This window comes from Fomitopsis serialis (genome assembly GCF_022376445.1).
Source record: "Fomitopsis serialis strain Sig1Antser10 chromosome Unknown B0H18scaffold_33, whole genome shotgun sequence".
In the NCBI taxonomy this organism is placed as follows: Eukaryota; Fungi; Basidiomycota; class Agaricomycetes; order Polyporales; family Fomitopsidaceae; genus Fomitopsis; species Fomitopsis serialis.
In genome coordinates, this window is record NW_025954993.1 from 167188 (window position 1) to 186134 (window position 18947).

General features: G+C 54.7%; 6 protein-coding genes across 6 annotated transcripts; 2 read left to right on the forward strand and 4 right to left on the reverse strand.

Annotated features, from left to right (window-relative positions):
* Positions 1 to 1584: 1584 nt before the first annotated feature.
* On the reverse strand, positions 1585 to 2778 carry B0H18DRAFT_876813 (uncharacterized protein; the record flags this gene model as incomplete). Its single annotated transcript, XM_048040515.1, has 1 exon — positions 1585 to 2778. One exon carries the CDS (start codon positions 2776 to 2778, stop codon positions 1585 to 1587), a length of 1194 nt encoding a protein of 397 aa, XP_047893385.1.
* Positions 2779 to 5431: 2653 nt separating this feature from the next.
* Positions 5432 to 6373, reverse strand: B0H18DRAFT_819287 (Endonuclease/exonuclease/phosphatase; the record flags this gene model as incomplete). The annotated part of the gene is made up of 1 exon (XM_048039283.1): positions 5432 to 6373. A coding segment is annotated over one exon (942 nt), but the record flags the coding sequence as incomplete, so codon positions are not given.
* A 759-nt stretch (positions 6374 to 7132) lies between these two features.
* On the reverse strand, positions 7133 to 9914 carry B0H18DRAFT_1119168 (uncharacterized protein; the record flags this gene model as incomplete). The annotated part of the gene is made up of 4 exons (XM_048033910.1): positions 7133 to 7327; positions 7428 to 8644; positions 8704 to 9447; positions 9500 to 9914. The coding sequence occupies 4 exons, from the start codon at positions 9912 to 9914 to the stop codon at positions 7133 to 7135; spliced, it is 2571 nt and encodes an 856-aa protein (XP_047893387.1).
* Positions 9915 to 11024: 1110 nt separating this feature from the next.
* Positions 11025 to 11549, reverse strand: B0H18DRAFT_954902 (uncharacterized protein; the record flags this gene model as incomplete). Its single annotated transcript, XM_048042299.1, has 1 exon — positions 11025 to 11549. The coding sequence occupies one exon, from the start codon at positions 11547 to 11549 to the stop codon at positions 11025 to 11027; it is 525 nt and encodes a 174-aa protein (XP_047893388.1).
* A 3034-nt stretch (positions 11550 to 14583) lies between these two features.
* On the forward strand, positions 14584 to 15266 carry B0H18DRAFT_827358 (uncharacterized protein; the record flags this gene model as incomplete). The annotated part of the gene is made up of 2 exons (XM_048039358.1): positions 14584 to 14682; positions 14739 to 15266. Coding segments are annotated over 2 exons (627 nt in total), but the record flags the coding sequence as incomplete, so codon positions are not given.
* A 764-nt stretch (positions 15267 to 16030) lies between these two features.
* Positions 16031 to 17718, forward strand: B0H18DRAFT_360089 (uncharacterized protein). The gene is made up of 6 exons (XM_048037753.1): positions 16031 to 16198; positions 16254 to 16284; positions 16345 to 16840; positions 16894 to 17064; positions 17122 to 17613; positions 17663 to 17718. Exons 1-5 carry the CDS (start codon positions 16196 to 16198, stop codon positions 17567 to 17569), a joined length of 1149 nt encoding a protein of 382 aa, XP_047893390.1. The 5' UTR covers positions 16031 to 16195; the 3' UTR covers positions 17570 to 17613; positions 17663 to 17718.
* The last annotated feature ends 1229 nt before the right edge of the window (positions 17719 to 18947 follow it).

Genomic DNA, 18947 nt, shown 5'->3' on the forward strand with positions numbered 1-18947 from the left:
GTCAATACGAGATGATCGCTTTGCATGCCACCGCGATGAGCCATCTCAGAATGTATACCCGGTGTAGAGTACGTTCGCGGAAATAGACGCACCTATTGTTATGGTTGTAAACCGCGGCGGTATGCGATGCACAGCTTCGACTTGTGGATGACCCGCTGGTCGCCGTCTCTGAGTTCCTTAGCGTATGAGGGATCCGCATATCTTCTAAACTTCGCTATGCGGAGCCTGAAGAAGACGATCCTGAGCGCAAGTTGAACGTCAGCAGTAGATCGACAAGAGTGTGGATGTGTCAGTGATCTTAGGGAGGCGTTGCATACCGGATGCTGAGCAGCGGACAGTCACGGCGACTGGAACGACGATTCTTCATTGACGCCGCGTACCAAATACCGCCTACAGAGAGGGTACCACGGTGAGCACTGAGAGCCGCATGATAAGAGGTGCAACCAAGGGCTGCTCTGCGTCAAAGTGTCCGTCCGACGGTCCTTATAGGTTTTCGAGTCCTGTCACGACAGATTCGGGCTCCGTGCTGTCTCATCGGCATCCGTTGGGGCGATTCAGCGACTTTGGCTAGAATTATACGTTCTCGGTCATTAGAAAGCACATGGAAGAAGCGAAACCGCGACTCACGCTCCCAGAAATGAGCTCTCCTCGTACCCGTCCGGGTTTGCGTCGAGCGCGGCCCGCTGTCTTAAGAAACATATCGCCACCGGGTCTGCGCCGCTTGAAGCGCGGAAACCGTTCGAGGGACAAGAGATGAGGGAAGCAAGAGGTCGGCGTCGACCTGGCAGACCAAGGGGAGGAGGAGGATGGGAGCCTCATCGTAGTGCATTCGGCAGTAAGGCCGGCTCCAGTAATAGCATCTGTCATCGAGTTCCAGCAATCGTGTTGACTAGGAGACACCGTCGCATATCCCAGACACGAAGAAATTAAGTGGTCAGCTCTGTCGAGGGCGAGAACAAAGGCTGGTCACTGCGTGAGGAGGACGGAGCCGCGGCGCGTGCGGGGTACGAGCGCCAATTCGCGGTCAGGCTCTTTGCAAGCTCTTTGTGACCGTCACGGTGTCAGAACCAGCACCGCGGTCCCGCGTCCGCGATATCGCCTCTCTCACCTCGAGCGTGGAGGCTGGGTGGTCGACGCCGTCGTCCTCGCGATCGGAGCAGCCTACCTGACGATTGCGGTGACCAGTTTCGCAGCAAACTCGCACATCATTCCAGTAGGTCAAGAATCTCGCCTGACCACTGTGTGACAGACGCCTCGAATCTATCCTTACCTCGCGGTACGTGTATTTCATCCGACCACGCACGTAAGTAGAGAGTCCGCTGCCTTTCCTCTTTCGAAATCTTGCACAGGTTCGTGCCAGACTCCAATGAGGCCCTTCAGGTCCGAGCGAGCGGGACATCGAGCGCCCGCTGTCGCTGTTTTTTTTTTTTTTTTTTTTTTTTTTTTTTGGAGGGCTTTTACAGACGCCGGCAACAGACAATTGGTCCGCCCCGGTCGCCCAGCTTGCGTACGGTGTTACCCGTAAGTGCAGTCCACGGAAAAAAATGCAATTTACGCACGGCTAAACAGCCAGTGTGGGACTCATCAACCCGGATCTATATCAACGCGTAGGATCGGGGAACTACCCACTAAAAAACCTTTGCACTTCGTCCAATCATCCGGGAGCGCTAGTTCATCATAAATGACGGCGTTCCATGTGGCTAGGACTAGGTCGTGAGACAGCGCCTGTTTGCCGTATCGCTTTCTTGTGGCCTCAACGTCTATAGCAAGGCGGCTGTTCAGTACATAGGCGAGTTTGCATCGCACGTGCAGGGGACTGTGTTCCCAGCTTTCTTCATTTTGGTGGCCAATTACTCTGTCACAGCGTAGTTTCCATATGAGGTGAGTCGCCTCCGAGATCATAATTCGCCATAATCGAGTTGCACCCGGTCTGACTCTATTTCTTTCATCTGTCCAGGTTTTCAGTCCTAGGGTGTGAACGTCTACAGTCGTCATGTCTGGCCATGGTAAGCCTTTTTTCAGCCATAGGCCGGTGATTATTTGCCATATTTCGCGTTGGCCTGTTGCTGTGCATTCGAACAGTATATGTGTTATTGATTCTGTCATTCCACAGAAGCTACATTGGGCGCGGTGCTCGAGGCCGGGGATTGCCAACCAGTAGCTTCCACATCGCAGCGCCCCGTGGATGCATTTCCACAAGAATGTTGCGAAAGATCTGCTGAAGTCTTTATGTCTCGTGCTGAGCCATATTGTTTTGTTTGCTATAGTGTCTTCAGGTGTCCTGTTGCGGATGGTGTCAAGGTTCGTAGATGTAACTCGTCTTGGGGGCGTGTTCCTCCATGCTATGATCCCTTTGTATGCTAGCGCTTGAGTGAGAGCGGGGAGTTTTGCTCCTGTGATGTCAAACCTCGGGTGCTCAGTGAGCGTTGGGGGAGGGATGAGGGGGAAGAGATCCAGCGATCGGTTTGAGGAGGCGGATTGTCTCGCTTTATCAAGTGTTTTTCGGTCCTCCGGTCTGACTATCTTTCCTAGGGACGTGACGGCGCATCGTTGGCGAAGTCTGTTGAGAAGGACGCGTGTGTGCCTTGCCTGCGATACGTCTATCCAACCGTGGTCTTCCCATTCCGGCGATTTGGTTATAATCATGGATGTGAGTATGTCATTTGTGCTCAGGATGCGAAGTGGTGCGTCGAGCGGGGTCTGTGCTACTGCATGCAACGCGGCAATGATTTCTCCTGGTGCCGAACTGTGGGAGACGGGGTCTTTGGACACAGGCATCGATGCATTTCTGTGATCGTTTTCTCCGAAGAAAGCGATATATTTGCCGGGAGTCGCAGCTTCTCTTTCTCCGGCGTTGTTCTCTGGCAGGGCTCTGAAGATGTAGACAAGCGTGGACTCGCTAACTACTTCAAGTCCTGGGCGTTTACGGTGTGAAGGGGGATCGCGCATTGTGCTAGATTCCACGAAGACGCGGAAAGTTTCAGATATACCGCCTCTGGCGGTGATTGAGGGGTTGAAGGTGAGGGTGTCTCCTTCATTCGTGTTTGCGTTATCGTTACGAAGAGACCGCCTCGTTGTTAAGGATAGGCCGTCTTTGTACTCTATGGAGAGCGGGTTCCACTTCGGTAAAATTTCGCTCAGTATGCGGAAAGCGGCTAGCCTACATTTCTCTGGGTGTCTGCATCCTGCTGCCCTTGAATTTGAGCATTCGGGGCAGTCACATAGGTCCTCCCCCAGTTCTGTTTTTGTTGCGGCGGGGTCGATCCGCATGTTGATCGCGTGGAGTGCAAGAGGTCGGCAACGGTTATGACACCATGATTATCGCGTAGGCAATCGCTGACTTTCGTGTTGTTTAGTCGTCGTAGGGCCGTCGTTGCTCCAATGTGGTACCACGTTGGGAGTTGCTTCTTGAGCGAAGTGTCTACTTTCAGAGCCTCTAGGTGGGTTCCGTATTTCTTTGCCGTCGATAACATGGTCTTAATATATTGGGGCATGGAAGACTGTCCTCCGTGTGAGGGGCGCCAGCTTTGAAGGAAAGTATTGATTTGCGCTTTCGGTCGGATCTCTCCTGCGTCTCTTGTGGCATATTTATTTATGATGGCGTCCATTGCAAAGGCCCAGGTAGGTCGATTCGGGCCCAGGTCTAGGTATCGTTTAAGCCACATTAGGTTTATCGCTTCGTTTCTTGATTCAATGTCCAGGAGACCGAGGCCGCCTTCTGTTATAGGTCTGTGCAAGGTTGCGAGGTTTATTTGTGGGACATTGTTGTTGCCCCACATGAAGGTACGGATTATTTTGGTCAGTTCTACCTCGATTGATTTAGGCATTCCTTGGACTACCGACAGGTATTGCGATATTCCTCCCGGTCCCATTTGGACTATATGACGTTTGCCGATCATGGACGGTCTGCATTTTCCCCATCTGTCGAGGAAGTTCTTTATTTTCGTGAGAGCCGGCGTCCATACGCTTACTTGGTCAACTTTGTTTCCTATCCATGCTCCTAGGACTCTAACCGGTTCGCCGTCAGCGGCGATCCGCACATGTTGAGGGATGTGGACGGCGGACGGATCTTCTGGGTTTAGGAGACGTGTTCTTACTACTGCTTCTTGGTAAGTTTCAGATCCTACTGGTACTACTTCCGTTTTGCCGTTATTGAATTTTGCACGGGAGGCGTTACACCATGTCTCAAGGATTTGCCAGAGGTCTTCCCAGCGGTCCTGTTTTGATAAGAAGGTGGAGGTGTCGTCGGCAAACAGTTTTGTTATTAATTTGTTGGTGGCTCCAGGTATGCGGAAGCCCATTAGCGATGAGCGACGTAGGGCCACTGCCAGCGGCTCGATCGCGATGTCAAATAGGAGGCAGGAGAGAGGGTCACCCTGTCGGACGCCCCTTATTACACTGAAGAAGGAGCTAATTTCACCGTTCACAATAGCTTTCGTGCGTGCATGTTTGTATAGTGCCTTTATTTTGTTGATGAAGCGTCGCGGTAGATGGAAAGCTTCCAGCGTGCGCCAAAGGTATGTATGGTCGATTTTATCATACGCCTTTTCCTGATCAAGGGCTATGATGACTCCATCTTCTTCTAGGTTCTCGGCGTAGTCTACAAGGACGCGACAGGTTTGCGTTTGATCTTCAATGTGTCTTCCTGGTACAAAGCCGGCTTGGTCGGGGTGGATCAGCTTCTCGGCGACTTGCCCGAGGCGAGATGTGAGTATTCTCGTGTATATTTTGTAATCCGTGTTTAGGAGGGTGATGGGTCTGTAGTTGCTGATATCTTGGCGATCACCTTTTTTATAGAGCGGACATAACCATCCGTCGGCGAAGCCGCCGGCAGGATTCACTCCGAAGGACTCTATATCACCGAAAACAATTTGGAGGTATTCAAGGCTGTTGAACGCTCCTTCTCCGGCGTTGCGCATGAAGGTTGACCAGAACTCGTAGGGGATCCCGTCCAACCCTGTTGCTCTCCCTGATTGGGCGAGACGGAGTGCGTTTTTTATTTCATCTGTGTCGACGTCTGATGAGAGGGTCTCTAGGTCCGTGTAGTCGAGACTAGAGTCCAGGGAGTTGAGCACAGTTGAGATCGCGTGTTCTTGATTCATTCTGGAGAACCCGGGGGGTCGAGATGTTGTATTTGCTCGTGGTAGGTCTTCGTTAGCTCCGCCATTTTGTCTGACCTAGTTTCATAGGAGGGAGGGTCCGATTGAGGCACTTGGAGGAGATACATAAGGTCCCTTGGTTTTCGTTCTCGGTTTATCGCGGACCAGTACTTGGTGACGCGTTCTGCATTGATTACGTACCGCGCTGTGGTAGTGAGTTTCGCCGTCTTGTGTCGCTTCCGTTCCAGTGCTAGTATTCGGTTATGTATGACTGCTGAGTCTGCTTGCATCGAGACGGATACAGCGTATTCCGGGTGAGCTTCTATTTCCTTTAGGTGCATAGATAGGCGGTTAATCTCAGACCTTATCTTAGGAGACCGTTCCTTTTGGACCCGTTTCGCTAGCTCCCTAAGGTCGTTTTTAAAACGCGAGTGCAGAATTTGGATTGGGCTGGGGAAGTCATTGCCATCTAGGTGCGTGGTGGATTTCATCAGTTTGATTGTTGCTGTGCCGAGTTCAGCAGCTGATTTCTTAAACTCATCGTCATCTAGGAGATGTGAGGGGAGGTTCCATCTGCCTCGTCCGATATAGGGCGCTGATCGGGTGCTTAGGTGTGCACAGATCAGCCTGTGATCAGTTTGTACTCCCGTCGTCTTAATGGACCATTCTTGTGAAGACATGATTAGTTCGTTTGTCGCATATATTCTGTCAAGTCTTGATCTCGATGCGCTACCCCTCTGTGGGAAGGTGAAGTCCTTTTTTGAGGGTTCGGATAGTCTCCATCCGTCAAATAGGTTGAGACAACGTAGTAAGGATCTTAGGTTTTGTACTGCCGTGGGTGAGTCTTCCTTCGCAGGGATTCTGTCAATTGCTTCTTCTACGATATTGAAATCTCCGACCAAGAGGTCGGGTTTGCAGAGCTTTCCATTTTCCACCATCTGCAGCAATTGTTGCCAGAAAGCGGCGTTGTCTTGCGGGGGGTTGGGCGCATAGACATTCATTATCGTGAGGTGTTTGTTTGCGTGCCAGTGAGTCCTGAGTAGCGTTGCTCTCCCGGGAATGATCTCCGTGAACTGAGTACCCGCGGTGTCTACTAGTTCGCGGTTTAGTATTGTTGCAACACCTTGGGAGGACGTTGCAGAGGTTGAACTTGAGTTATGTATCGTGATCCTCCTTCCGTAGATATTTTCTATGTTCTGGACGTCAGAGTCGTTTAGGTGTGTCTCTTGTAGGCACAGTATGCCAATTCTATCTTCTCTTAGGAGTTGATTGATTTCATTCCATTTCTGGTTCTGGGGGCCTGTCATGCCTCCACGCCCGTTTATGTTGAGCGAGCAAACGTGTATGCCTGCTTTTGTTTTCCGTCCTGATGTTTTAGCAGGAGTCTGCTTTGCCGGTGTTAAGGGGGTTTCCCTTGGATGTCGTCGGCCCCTAGGCCTTGGTCCTGCAACCGGTTGTGTCAGGGAGTGCAGAGGGGCAGCCCCGTCTCCAGGTTCCTCCATCTGATCATCGAGACCAGCGTGGGCGGGGGACGCGTTGAGCTCTCTCTGATGGAGGAGAGGTAAGCCAGTTGTTGTGAGATCGTCCGTATGGTTGGTTAGATTTATGTTGTTCACCGTTGCGCTACACATTCCGACTACAACGATCTGTCGGGTGCGGGGAACACTCCTGGTTCCCTCAGGGGACACGCTGCCTCGGCAGCTTCGGCTTCTCAGCCTGGGGCAAGTCTAAATAGTGCCCACTCGCTGTAAGAGGAACGGCACGGCGGTTTGGAAGCTTTCCTGTCCTGCGTTCGCAGTCAGTAAGTGTGGGCTTCGTTCCCGGGTGTCGTGTGGTTAGTGAGATGAGTTTATGAGAGTTTCCTATCCTGTGATTCGTATTTGGGTTGTATCTGAGTCATGAGAGGAGGGTTGTCGAGATGTTTTTAACATGTCGAGGATACGCGAAAGAGGACGTATATTTGTTGCGAGAGTACTTGTTATCAGATACAGGGTACATCTAGGGCGATCACATATGTATAGCGTCCGACTAGTTCATACCGTTACGACGACCGCGAGAGCCATTTCCCCGTGCTCTGCCGCCGCGACCGCCTCGTCCACCACGACCACCACGACCTCCTCTTCCGTTCTGTCCGTTGCCTTGTCCTCGGCGGTCTCTCGTGAGGGACTCGCGAGCTTCAGCGATGGAGGGGCCGTGCCATCCAGGCGTGGACGGCAGGGTGCAGGCGACTGTAGGGTGGTCGGATGAGTGACAATACATGCAGAAGAACGTATCTTCGATGAGCTCGGGAGGGCCTGCGTACGGTCCACCGTAGACATGCCCGCGTACGCGGTCCCGGAAGTTGATCCACTCCGCAGCGTCAGCAGTGGGGGATTCGACGTAGAGCAGCGCGATCGGTTCCTCGTCTTGTCCTTCACGTAGCCGGATTTGTCGGACGCGTATGGATTGGAGTACGAGGCGGCGTGCGTCGTCGACGGACAGGTGCCGCCATCTGCCGCCGGACCTGATGTCGGCGGTGATGAGCGCGGTGATGTATGGCCCGAGGTCCTCAGACTCGAAGCCGTCTTGGAAGCCTCTTGCGATGTCCTCGTTCGAAGACGTGCGCGCCAGTCGTCCCGGATAGCGGAATCCTCCCATGAACGTAGGAGGCTCATGGGGGGCTGCAATTATGCCGATGGTGCCGTCCGTTGTGGAGATCCACTGGTCTCGGAGTAGAGCGTCGCGCTGCGGAATTGTTATGTCACTGACGCGGTAGAAAGTTGGGTACGCATTCGGTGCAGGTTGGGGGTTCGCAGCGATGGGCTGCGTGATCGAGGCAGATCGGATGTCGTAGACTTTCCTAAGGATCGTATGCGCCATGGTGACGCGTCCGTGGTTCCCGGGGTCGTTCCCGCTGCGGCCCAGGAAGTGGAGGAGAACGCATGGCTCGGGATCAGTCGTCCATACAGCTAGTTGGCTCGGCTCCATGTTTCCGTAAGGCCAGAAGAAATCATCGCCTTGGAGCGGTAGCCATCCGCCAGGCGGGGGCCGCGTCATCGCGCCTGGGGCGGAGAAACCGTGCGCCTGTGGAAGCGGCGCGATAGGACCCGTCGGGAAGGCGGGTTCGGCGGGAATAGCGGGCTCAGCGGGCGGGATGGGAAGGAAGTGATGTATGGTAGGCTCAGTGGGGAAAATAGGCGTGACAGGCGCAGGTGGGAAGTTAGGGAAAGGGCCAGGGGCGTAGTGTACCGGGTGTGGGTGGGAAAAAGTGGGCGGGACGATAGGAGGAGGGCGCTGGTACGTAGCGGGATCAACGTCTCGGGATGCGTTCGACGGTCCGGCCGTCGCATTACGTTGCGGGGCCTTTCCTTTATCAAGAGAGGAGAAAGGCGCGTCGTGAACCTTGGGCGTGTAGAGCGCTGGGGAGAGCGGGTCTCCCTGTCTGCCGAGGAAGGGGTTCATGTCGGCGCTGAGGTTGAACGCAGCTGACGGTTCCCGAGAGGGAGGCGGTCCAACCGGTATTTTGGCGTAGGCGAGACGCGGGGATGTCGCCGGAGTGTATAAGTCTTGTTAGACGTCCGTATGTTAGTATTGGTCATAGGTGGTGCATCGTCGTGCGACGTACCCTCAATGTTTCCTCCTGCGAAGTCCTCGCGGACCAAGACGTACGGACTCGTCTCCTGCTGCGATTGCTCCTCCAGAAAGCGTTGGACCATATAGGTTGCGCCCGGAGCTTGACGCACGCGCGGTGGTTGTGCACCGGGGACGCCAGGTCCTGATAGACATCCCGGTGCAGCGAAGATGGGACGAGGACGGTACTCATCAGCGGTGTAGGTAGGGTGCAAGCCATAGAACATACGGATTTGCCCCGTGGAGAGCGGGATTTCGTCGCCTTCGAGCATGACGACGTCGTCTATCTCCATGTCGGACGTCGTAGCCGCTGGTGGGTCGTGGAGGTCATCAATGATCGGTGAAGACGAGATCGAGATCACCGCAGCGCCGGCGCGTTGGGTGGGTGTCACAGGGAGCGTTGGAGCGACGACTGGGTCCTGGATGCGAGGTATGGCGCTGGTCTGCGCTGTTGTCCCGTCTACGTCGGTAGAGACACGGCGGCGCTTGCGCGTGTCGCTGACCGCCCGTGTCGTGGTCGTCGGTGGGTCTGCGGCCTCGGGCGCTGGCACGATGGCGGCGGAGGTGGCGGCTGTAGAGGAGGTGGCAGCCGGGTGTCCTTCGCCCACCGACAGTTTTGCCTTGCCGGTTACCGCCGCGCTCTTTTTGGCCCTCTGCTTTTTGGCTTTCTGTTTAGAGGCCGTCAATTTCTTTCCGGACCTCGTGCGGGAGGTGTCTAGCATGGTCTCCGCTTCTTCGGCTTGCGGTAGGAGTCAGGGATGGGAGCGCTTTGTAAAGATGAGTCTGCTTACTTTTAACGACGACCTCTTCGTCGTTGCCTCCCTCAACTGCTGCTACTTCTACTGACGCGGGCCCATTGTCATCCTTTGCGGAATTCGCGTCGACTGCAGTGGCGGCGGTGGCGTTCTCGGTCTCGAGGTTGTCGCAGGCGGTAGCCGGCACTTGGTTCGGGGCCGGGAGCGAAGGTGACAGAGGCCTTGCCGCCATAGCAGCGTAAGAGAGCCCAGTGCGTTCCACGGGGGAGATCGCTCGGGGGGAGACCCAGGGGTTACCGGCAGGAGAGGCGGCGGAGCTGGCTCCGGTGAGGCGTGAGGGCGGGGAGCGGGCAGGGAGAGATGTCTGGCGTCTGCCGGGCGGCGAACTAGTCCTGACGAGACGAGGAGGCGAATCGGTCCCATCGTTGGAGGCGGATTTGTTCTGGTTCATGCTGGGCAGGAGACAGAGGATAGCAAGATATCTATTGGATGTGGATAGCGCAGCCTCAGGCCTCCTTTTATCCTCATGGCCAAGGATGAGGTAAGAGCTGTCGATGGGTCCACTGCACCGGGCTGTGCGTTGTCGTTTGCGTTCGTTCTGATGGACGTGAGCTTCCAGCTCACGTTGTAGCAGTCGTGGATTTCAATTTTGTGTGATTTTCTTCTCGCGCTTGTCATCGGGCGTACGACATGGCGGACAGGCGGGTGCGGCCAGATTTTGGTAGGTGGCTAGGTCTATGTTTCTCTGTTTAGGAAGAGTTGGCGTGGATTTCCGAGTTTATCGTTCTTTTCTCGGGGTGAGTGAGTTGGGAGTGTGTAAGGCATTGAAATCATTGGGATTGAGTGGTGGAGGGCGGCTTAGGTTTTCGTACGCACCCTGACCTCGAGGTATATTCTGCGGTGTTGGGAGTGTTTAGCGCCTGTTAATCGAAATTGGCAATGAATATTTGGCAGGTGTCCCAAAGTGGACGCGGCTTCTTGCCGGCGGGGATTGTGGGGCCTTTGTGCCACATTGGTCTCACGTTCGGGGCTACCATGTCCAGGGATGGCGCGCATGTCGGGTCGGCTAATCTGTTAGCATGGCGGTGCAGTTGTCCGATCTAGCGAGCAAGGGGTCGCGGATCTAAATTTTTCGCCGCGAGCTTCGGCCTTTCGACCGTTCGCGTCGCACTGGCTCGATCCGTGTTCGTTCCGGCGCTATTGGTAGCGAGATTGGGCTCGGAGAGTTATGTGCTCGAGAGGTATTGGTGCGTTCACGATTTCTTTCACCGTCCGTCTTATTGAGTGCAGCGTATTACCTTCTTTCTTTTTACCGTCCCCGGTGCGTGGGATGGCGCGCGTCGTGATATAGGATTCGAGGATACTGTTTCAGTGGCACTTGTAGGGATGTTTCCTAGTTACGCGCGTGTGCTGTGTTGAGAGTGGGCGAGGCGCCCTATATCGAATATGATCGACCGGATGTAGTAGCTTACTGCGGGCGGGACGTGTAGTTACAGTGATCGAGACTACGGTGATTGTTCCTCAGAATCTCGTATTCGGTGCCTGCCATGCCGCCTCTCGGTTAGGGTTCTGCCTCCTCTTCCTCGTCGGATTCAAATTCGTAAGGGCTTTCGTTGCTCTCGCGGATGAGCATGTTCGAGGTGAGAGAGAGGTGTGGGGGTGGTAGGGGCGGTAAGAGGTGGTATAGGGTTGTATGGATTGTTCTGTCGCGACCGGCGAGTCTCGACCATGACGTTGGAGCTCTGATCCCGTAGATCCCCGGTGATCCGGCGAGGGACCACGTGATCCAGTGTCTCCGGAGCTCAGATACTGCTTCGATGAGGCCGGTTCCAGAACGTGATCCTCCGGTAATGAGCACGACCGGTTGGCCGGCCTCGATTTGGGAGAGTGGGCGTTTCTTCACTGTCCACGTCCAGGTTGCACCATTTCGTTCAGGGATTCCATCCACTTCAATCGTCAAGGGATTCGACGCGTTGTGCGAAGGGTGGAGGATGGGGAGGCAATGTGCTGGTGGCGAGGGCGTTGGCGCATTGAGATCTAGGACTGTGGGGGTCCATGGATCGGGCGCTTTGGTATTCTTGGCCATCTCGAGGAGTGTTTGTATCGTCGATGCGGAGGTTTAGTTGGGGTGGTGGGTGTCATCGCTGCTATCTGGGATTCTTGTCCCCTGATGAGAGGCCAGTTTTTAACAGAGGGCTGAGCGTTTACTTATGACATTATAGCCGGTTGGGAAGATCCGCTGTTACGTTATCATGGAGACACTGATGTATGCATTTTTCTTTTTAGACGCTCATTAACATGATAGTGGGTAAAGGAGAGTTTTGCAACCAGGGTGGAGCACTTGGGAGGGCGGCATCGCAGAGAGGAGGACTCAGTTCCAATCCATTCTTTTCGGACGATATCAGTCGAGTTCTTTGTTTTAGGGGTGCAGCCACAGGTGGCACTTGTGTTTGAGGTTGTTTTGGTGGTGGCCGGAACTTTAATTTTGGCGCCGTGCCCGACGGGTCAGCGCTAGCTCAGTCTAGGGGCGCTCAGTGTAGGGTGGGCCATCGGACCAGTGAGCGTGGTCGTCAGGTACATTTTTCTTTCTGACTTCGTGTATTTTATGGCACGTTGAGTCTCGTAGTACCTAGAAGTACTCTAACACTCTGGGTGTTAGGAGGAAAGAGGGTGGATTGGCCTCGGTTTCCTCGGATGACGCTCTCAGGCGATATCCTGGTCTACGCGTTTAACAACGGCGACAGACCTTAAAGTGCATGTTCGTTTCGCCCTTGAGAGGGTTACTTACCCCCCGGACCACGAGAAGGTCTGCACAGGGCTCGTCAGCGACGAGCCCTCCCGGGGGGCTCGCTGATGTTGATTTCTGGGGTGCTTCGCTCATCATGGGCAACGTAACGTTCCAAGGTTGTATGCACGCTGTAATGTGCGTACTAATAGTGAGCTTGGAGTTTGCTGGTTCAACTGGAGTGCTCCTATCAATGGCAAATTGAGTGCAGAGGGCGATATCATCAGGTGGGCCTGTGTATGGAGGTGAAACTCCCGCTGTCGCTGTTCATTTCTATCCACCTAATCACTACTTACGGACTCAATAAGTGGACGGGCGCAGACACGACCTCCGGCCACACTCGGGGTTCAATTGGTGAACAAAAGAAAGACAACAGTTTCCTTGTTCGATGTGAGTGGCCCCTGACACAGTGTTGATTTCCCGCTCACGTCCGCAATCTCTCAGCGAGCGATTGAGCAGCCGTACTCCGTATGTGAGCCGCCTGCGAAATTTGCAAAGGTGCTGTCCAACGGATTGCATTATTAAGATACCTTCTGTTTTCCAGGACCCCAGCGGTGCGTCGTCCGAAGAACGTTTGAACTCGGAAGTGCTCACGATTTGGGAACAAACGTCCAAAGCGGACGACACGCACCACAGAAGCCTCATGGCAAGGTTCGTGCCAGGGTATGCCAGCTGCTCACTGTACGCACTGAAGCGACAGCACTGGACATCGCGGTGAGCTATTTCGAATGCTACACACTGCCTTCGTGTTCAATCAGCATACGTTGCTTCGAATATGCGCCGTGGGCATAACCGTCGCTGTGAAGGGGCTGTCCCGACAGGCACGCGGCTGTCTCATTCCTCGCCGACGGACCAGTGCTAGTGATACCCCGCCGCGCAGGCCTACTGCGCCGCCCGACGTATTGGACGGGAGACTGGCGAGTTCTGCGCGTTCTCTCGGGGTGGGCCAGTCAGCCCAGTGAACTAAGCGTTACCGCTCTAGTAGCCGGTGTTCAAATGCCCCATTGTGGATACATAGTGTCTTGTGCGCTTGCGAGGTCAACGTACATATGGCACGCCTGACAGCTTCTATACCAGACCCGTCTCGGCGGGAAAGGGGCCGCTAAATTAGGCAGTTTCAGCCAGACTCTAGCGGGCTCTCGTCGATGTTTACCGTTCATCTCGCGGAGGGATGGTGCGCATGCAGCGACTCAGTATTTGTTGCGCGTTGACGAGGACCACGCATAAGCTGTCGTACGCCTTGGTCTGCTCATGGTTTCCGTGTAGGTACAACGTTGCTGCCGGAACCGGATACCACGTAACGGGGTCATGATGTTATCGCAATCAATGGCATGTACCTTCCCTCCCATGTCACTGCGAACTTCCGGACCCTTGCCGACTCGACACTGAGTGGCGTTTCTGTCCATCAGCGTACCACAGACTCAAATTCGGTGGCATACGTTCCCGTGCCGTCAACGTGCAGACGCATCCTCAGTGCGCTTCTGTGGACAGCTCCGAGTCGTCGTGTGTCCCCACCCTGAGCTACGTGAGGTTGGTCTGCCATACGTGACTGTCTTCCGCCCTGCCACGCCCTCTCGCTCTCTCCGCCCACATCCATCTCTCTGCGCTAGACTGATTACCCTCGGACGCTGTCATGAGCGCACCCGAGGTGCGCACGTCGTTCCTCTCTGCTACAACATGAAAGCTGATTGTATTTGTTGTATTTGTGGAATGCAGGGGTCGCCGGTGCAGTCGGTTCCCGGAGAGAACACAAACACTCCCGACCCCAACGCGGCGTTGTCACCAAAACTTTCCATCCGCCGAACGAGCTCCAGCGAAAACGGCGGTTCTGAATCCGAGTCATCTGTGAGTTTAAGCAGAATTGAACGGCAAACAGGATCACTGACCTGTATACACAGGAATCCGACCCGGTCGGCACGGGCACTGCCAGAGCCTCCTCGTCGCCCCATGACATCACACATGCAGCTCCAAATGAGGTGAGCGTGGCCGGTGATCTCTTAGCTGCGTGCCAAGGTCTAACTTGAATGTACGTCAGAACGGCCTGGATGAGGTGCTAGATGCCAATGGAACGGCGCTTGAGTCGCCAGACTACTCGGCGAAGGATCCAATAACGGCGTCGGAAATGGAGACTGTTTTGACCAACGTACTCGGGAAGTTTATGATGCCGCGGGAGCCGCAAACATCGCCGGCCGTGATGGATGCAACTGTCTTGGAGAAAGTATTCGAGAAGTTCATGAAGCCGCTGGACTCGACGCAAATACCGCCGGCCGTGCTGGATGAAACTGTCTTGGTCAAAGTATTCGAGAAGTACCTGAAACCGCTGGACCCGCAAAAGCAAGAAGACGCGTGGCCGGTGCTAGCGAAAGAGGTTTGGTCGTACGAAAAGGAGCGTATAGAACGATGGCGGAACGAAATCAATACACTTCTCGTCTTCGTAAGTCGTGTCCATGCATTTGTCAATGTGGCGAGTGATTGTTGATCTACCTGTAGGCGGGCCTGTTCTCCGCCGTCCTCACTGCCTTCGTTGGAGCATATTATGCTGTTCTGCTGCCACCGCCTGACTTCAACACGGTCATCCTCGAGCGCATTTCGGAGCAGCTCGGTAATACGTCTAGCAACCCCGACATCGCACCCACGAGCTCTTCGTCGCCCTTCCCCTCTGCGCCTCCTGCACCTCGATGGATCGCTACCCTGTGGTTCGCGTCTCTGGTCTTCAGCCTCGGCGCTGCGTCAATCGCTCTGGCTGTCAACCAATGGCTGAACTTTCACGCGGAGCAATCGGGACTGCGAACCACACAGCAGAAGGTTCGGACGTGGCAGCTCCGTCGGGACGCCCTTAACAAGTGGAAGGTGGAGTTCATCGTTGGCCTCCTCCCATGTTTGTTGCAGGTGGCTCTCATCTTATTTCTCATCGGAATTATGGGCTACCTATGGGTGCTCGGACCCGACATTGCCGTCTTGAGCACGGTCCTCGTCGGTGTCCTGCTTCTTTTTCTGGCATCCACATCTGTGTTACCTGCGTTGGTTCACTACAGTCCCTACAAGTCACTCCAAGCATGGTGGATATGTGAGGCCTGCAGACGGGCACGGTGGCTCCTTTTCCAGCTGCTCCGGCTGTGCCTATCCCCTATTAGTTGTTCTGCAGAGTTCTGGCAATGCACAGGCTCTTTCATGTCCAGATCCTGGGGAGTAATCTGCCACTGGTGGAAGATTGCCACGAGCAAGATCATCCTGTCTCTGAAAGGGTTGACCAGCCGGGAGCATCTTCGCGGTGAGTGAGACCTGCACTGACTGCGGAAGATCCGGAGGTTGCAGTGGTGACTGATAACGCCGTTAGATCATGATATCCTCCAGAGTGATCTTGTTTATGTACGAAGTCTCATGTCAACATCGAACTGGCTGGCGCATGAACAGTTATATCTGCGTACCAGGCGCGGGGATACCCCCAAGGAAGAAAAGTCCCTATTCTCGGACATCTATCACATCGCACAGGACACAGACGTCCTTCGCGCGATGGCAACCTGCGTGCGAGCGATGCCCATTGCCCAAGCAATCAAAGCTGTCACGGAAATCGGCCAAACTGTTATTGAGGCCTTGTCAAAACGACCGGATCCGCGTTCACGGGCGTCCGGGACCTCTGCGTCGACTTCTGGTAGTCAACTGCAATCTGATGGTTTGGACAGCACCTCTACGGCTTTGATAGGTCGCATGGTACTGGACACGTTCACTCGCGCGCATACGGAACTTGATGACAGCCCTCTTGACTTGGACACAAACCGTTGCTTAGCTGGACTTATCCGCGCTATGCCTCTCGCCGATGGATCCGAGGCCTGCATGACTTTGTTCCAGCATTTACGCAATGATCAACTGTCCACGGAACAACGAAGAGCCACATCGGATGTTATACAAAGTGTCTACGTGACGATTGATTTCCTCGCGGAGGACCCATGGTACAGCGGTCGTGTCAATATGCAGATGATTAGACCATTTGATTGTGCTCCACAGACCGAGCTATATCGTTTGCGCGACATTCAAGGTAAGTCAAACTTCCACTTCAAGTTCAATCGCAAGAGGTATAAGCTAAAGTTCGACATAGACTGGGAACTCGTGCAGGATGCACTCACGACGGTCTACGCACATGATGACCCTGTATCCACCATCCAAATCATGACAACCGTCCTGGCCATATGCACGTTGTCCGTCAGAAACTGCCACACATTGCCAGCCGAGCCGTCGAGGGGAGCTTACCTGGCCGACATGCTCCACCGATTCGACGAGCACTTGGCTACCCTCCGCCGCGAGGAGATGCGAGACGCTGTGCAAGACCTCTCTCCCGCGGCCATATACAGACTCGATTGGGTGTTGTGTCGCATGTCCGCCTGGGACATCTATGGATTCTTGAGTATGACCGGTATTTACCGGGATGCCACGATATCGACAAATCACATCGCGCGGCGACTCCAGTGGCTGCTGGGATGCAATGATTGGACGCCGCCAGGGACGGTCCAAGGGTTTCGCGTTCGCTTGCAATTACACGTGGAGGGGACACAATGGTGCCTAGAACAAGATCAAGGGATAGACCAGAAAAACTGGTCAGTCATCTTCGACGCTCAGAATGTCCAAGACACACTGACACTTGCAACAGGGACTCAGAAGGATGGCTCGAATGCGCTCCAGATGAGCCCGAGAGCGAAGGCGATCGACGCGCTGACTCCTCGCAGGCGGCTGGCCCAGGGCCTACATCGGAAGCTGTGGACGAGCAGGACTCACCGGAGTCGCGCATGGACAGTCTGAAGCGATCTATAACGCGTGTCATGTAAGCGGTGAACCCTATACTCAACTCGTCCAGTCGTCGCTGATCCCCTCTCTATAGCCGTGGTGTCTGGCGAAAATTCAGAGGGACTGCAGCGCAGGAGCCCGACGTTGAGATGCGAGCCGTGGACACTAGCCCGAGCGCAGCACCTGCAACGGACGCCGCACTGCCAGACATCAGCGACGCCCCGCCGATGACCGCTACGACGCTCGACGAATCGCCGCAAGGGCAGAACGCGGATCTGATCGGGCAGACGCAGCCGCTAGAGGCCACCGAACCGCGCGCAGACGACTCGGGTGCCGCACGCGGAGTAGCTGAGCACGGCGCGGACGCGGACGCGGACGAAGGTCGTCAGGGCGGACTCGTAAGCGCGGCCGAGCACGCAGATGAAGATCAAGGCGGCGACGTGCGTCCGAGTCAGGAGGGATTAACTGCACCATACGACGCGCCTACGCAACTGTCCAAGTCGCACTGCGAGCCATGCAGCCAGAGTCAGAACGATGGCTGATTCGGAGGACGGAGGATGGTGGCATCGACGTCACGGTGTACGTCGTACGTTGCTGGATAGACCACCACCGCCGAATGCTGACGTTCACCGCAGGCGGACAGCATGCATCGACTTTTGACGAACCGTGACGGTGATGGATGAATCTCTCGGTGCACGAACGATTTCTGGGGCTGCGATGGGCTAGTTTCTCGTGTATGTACTCTGGTTCTCGGTATAGCTGTTTGTGATAAGTTTGTGTAAGCTATGGTCTCGGAGTCTCGATACGAACGGGTTCACTGACTGTGTGTACGATTACTCGTATACTAAAGCAGATCCGGTGAATTCGTTTGCACCTGTTTGGACCAGCGCTTCTGTCTACGGCTGTGGCTGAGTAAAACTCGATGTGGCCGATGCGCCGTTATGCCTCGTTATGCCTCGATGCGCCATTAGCCGTTACCAAGCTGCAGTAATCTATGTCTTTTTTCTGTGTTTTATGTAGACCATCGCTACTAATTGACTGTAAGTCTGCGGAAGCGCGACGCATCCCGACTGCCTTCCCGAATACAGCAACTGGCGCCGCTATTGCCTCATTGAGCTGCTTTGTAACACTACCGCCCTCCGACTCGGTTCCAATCAAGTCGTTGTCCCAGCCCGCTCAGCGCATGGCTATGGGCAGTGTTGCACGACGCGCGTTCCCTTCCCCCCTCTGCGTCTGTACCTCCTGTCTGTTGTGCGCATGACACTCTGTCATGCATTCTGTGCCTCTACCCCTGTCTTCGTTATTGTCTCGCAAAATGGTAAGGCTGCCTGTTGTCTTTGTGTTGATCAGATCTAACGTGTTAGTGTTATGCGTTCCACTGTATTTCTGCCCGCTGCCTGCCCGCCATTTTGAACGTGCTGTCCCGCAACTCCCGCGATGACCAACCTTCTTCTCTTCGGCTTTCTATCCCTCACCAACGGCCGTCGTTCATCAAGCGCTAACCGCCAACGCGGTACTTCGACGTTCCACAACTACTACGCCACCTTGATCGAATGCTCGAACGGCAGCGACATTCCGGCTGAGCTGCGCATGTACAACCCTCCAAACGACACTGTCTTACCTGACAATACTATTGCTTATGTCATCGCGCGTGCCTGTTGTCCTTCTGCCGGCATGGCTTTGCTTGATGCTATCCAGCTCACCTTTCTACGGCGATCCATCTCTCGGGGACGAATACGATCAGAGCGTTCTGTCCTTCCAGCCCACCATCATCGGCATCGGAACGGTTGCGTCCGCGTATGATGTGCTTGCAGACGGCCAATCAAAGTCATTCCCTGTTATCGCCCATGAGCGCGTGCGCGACGAAAGTAAAATGTCTACTATTCAGTAAGTGTAATTACAACACTGTCTTTGTGCTTT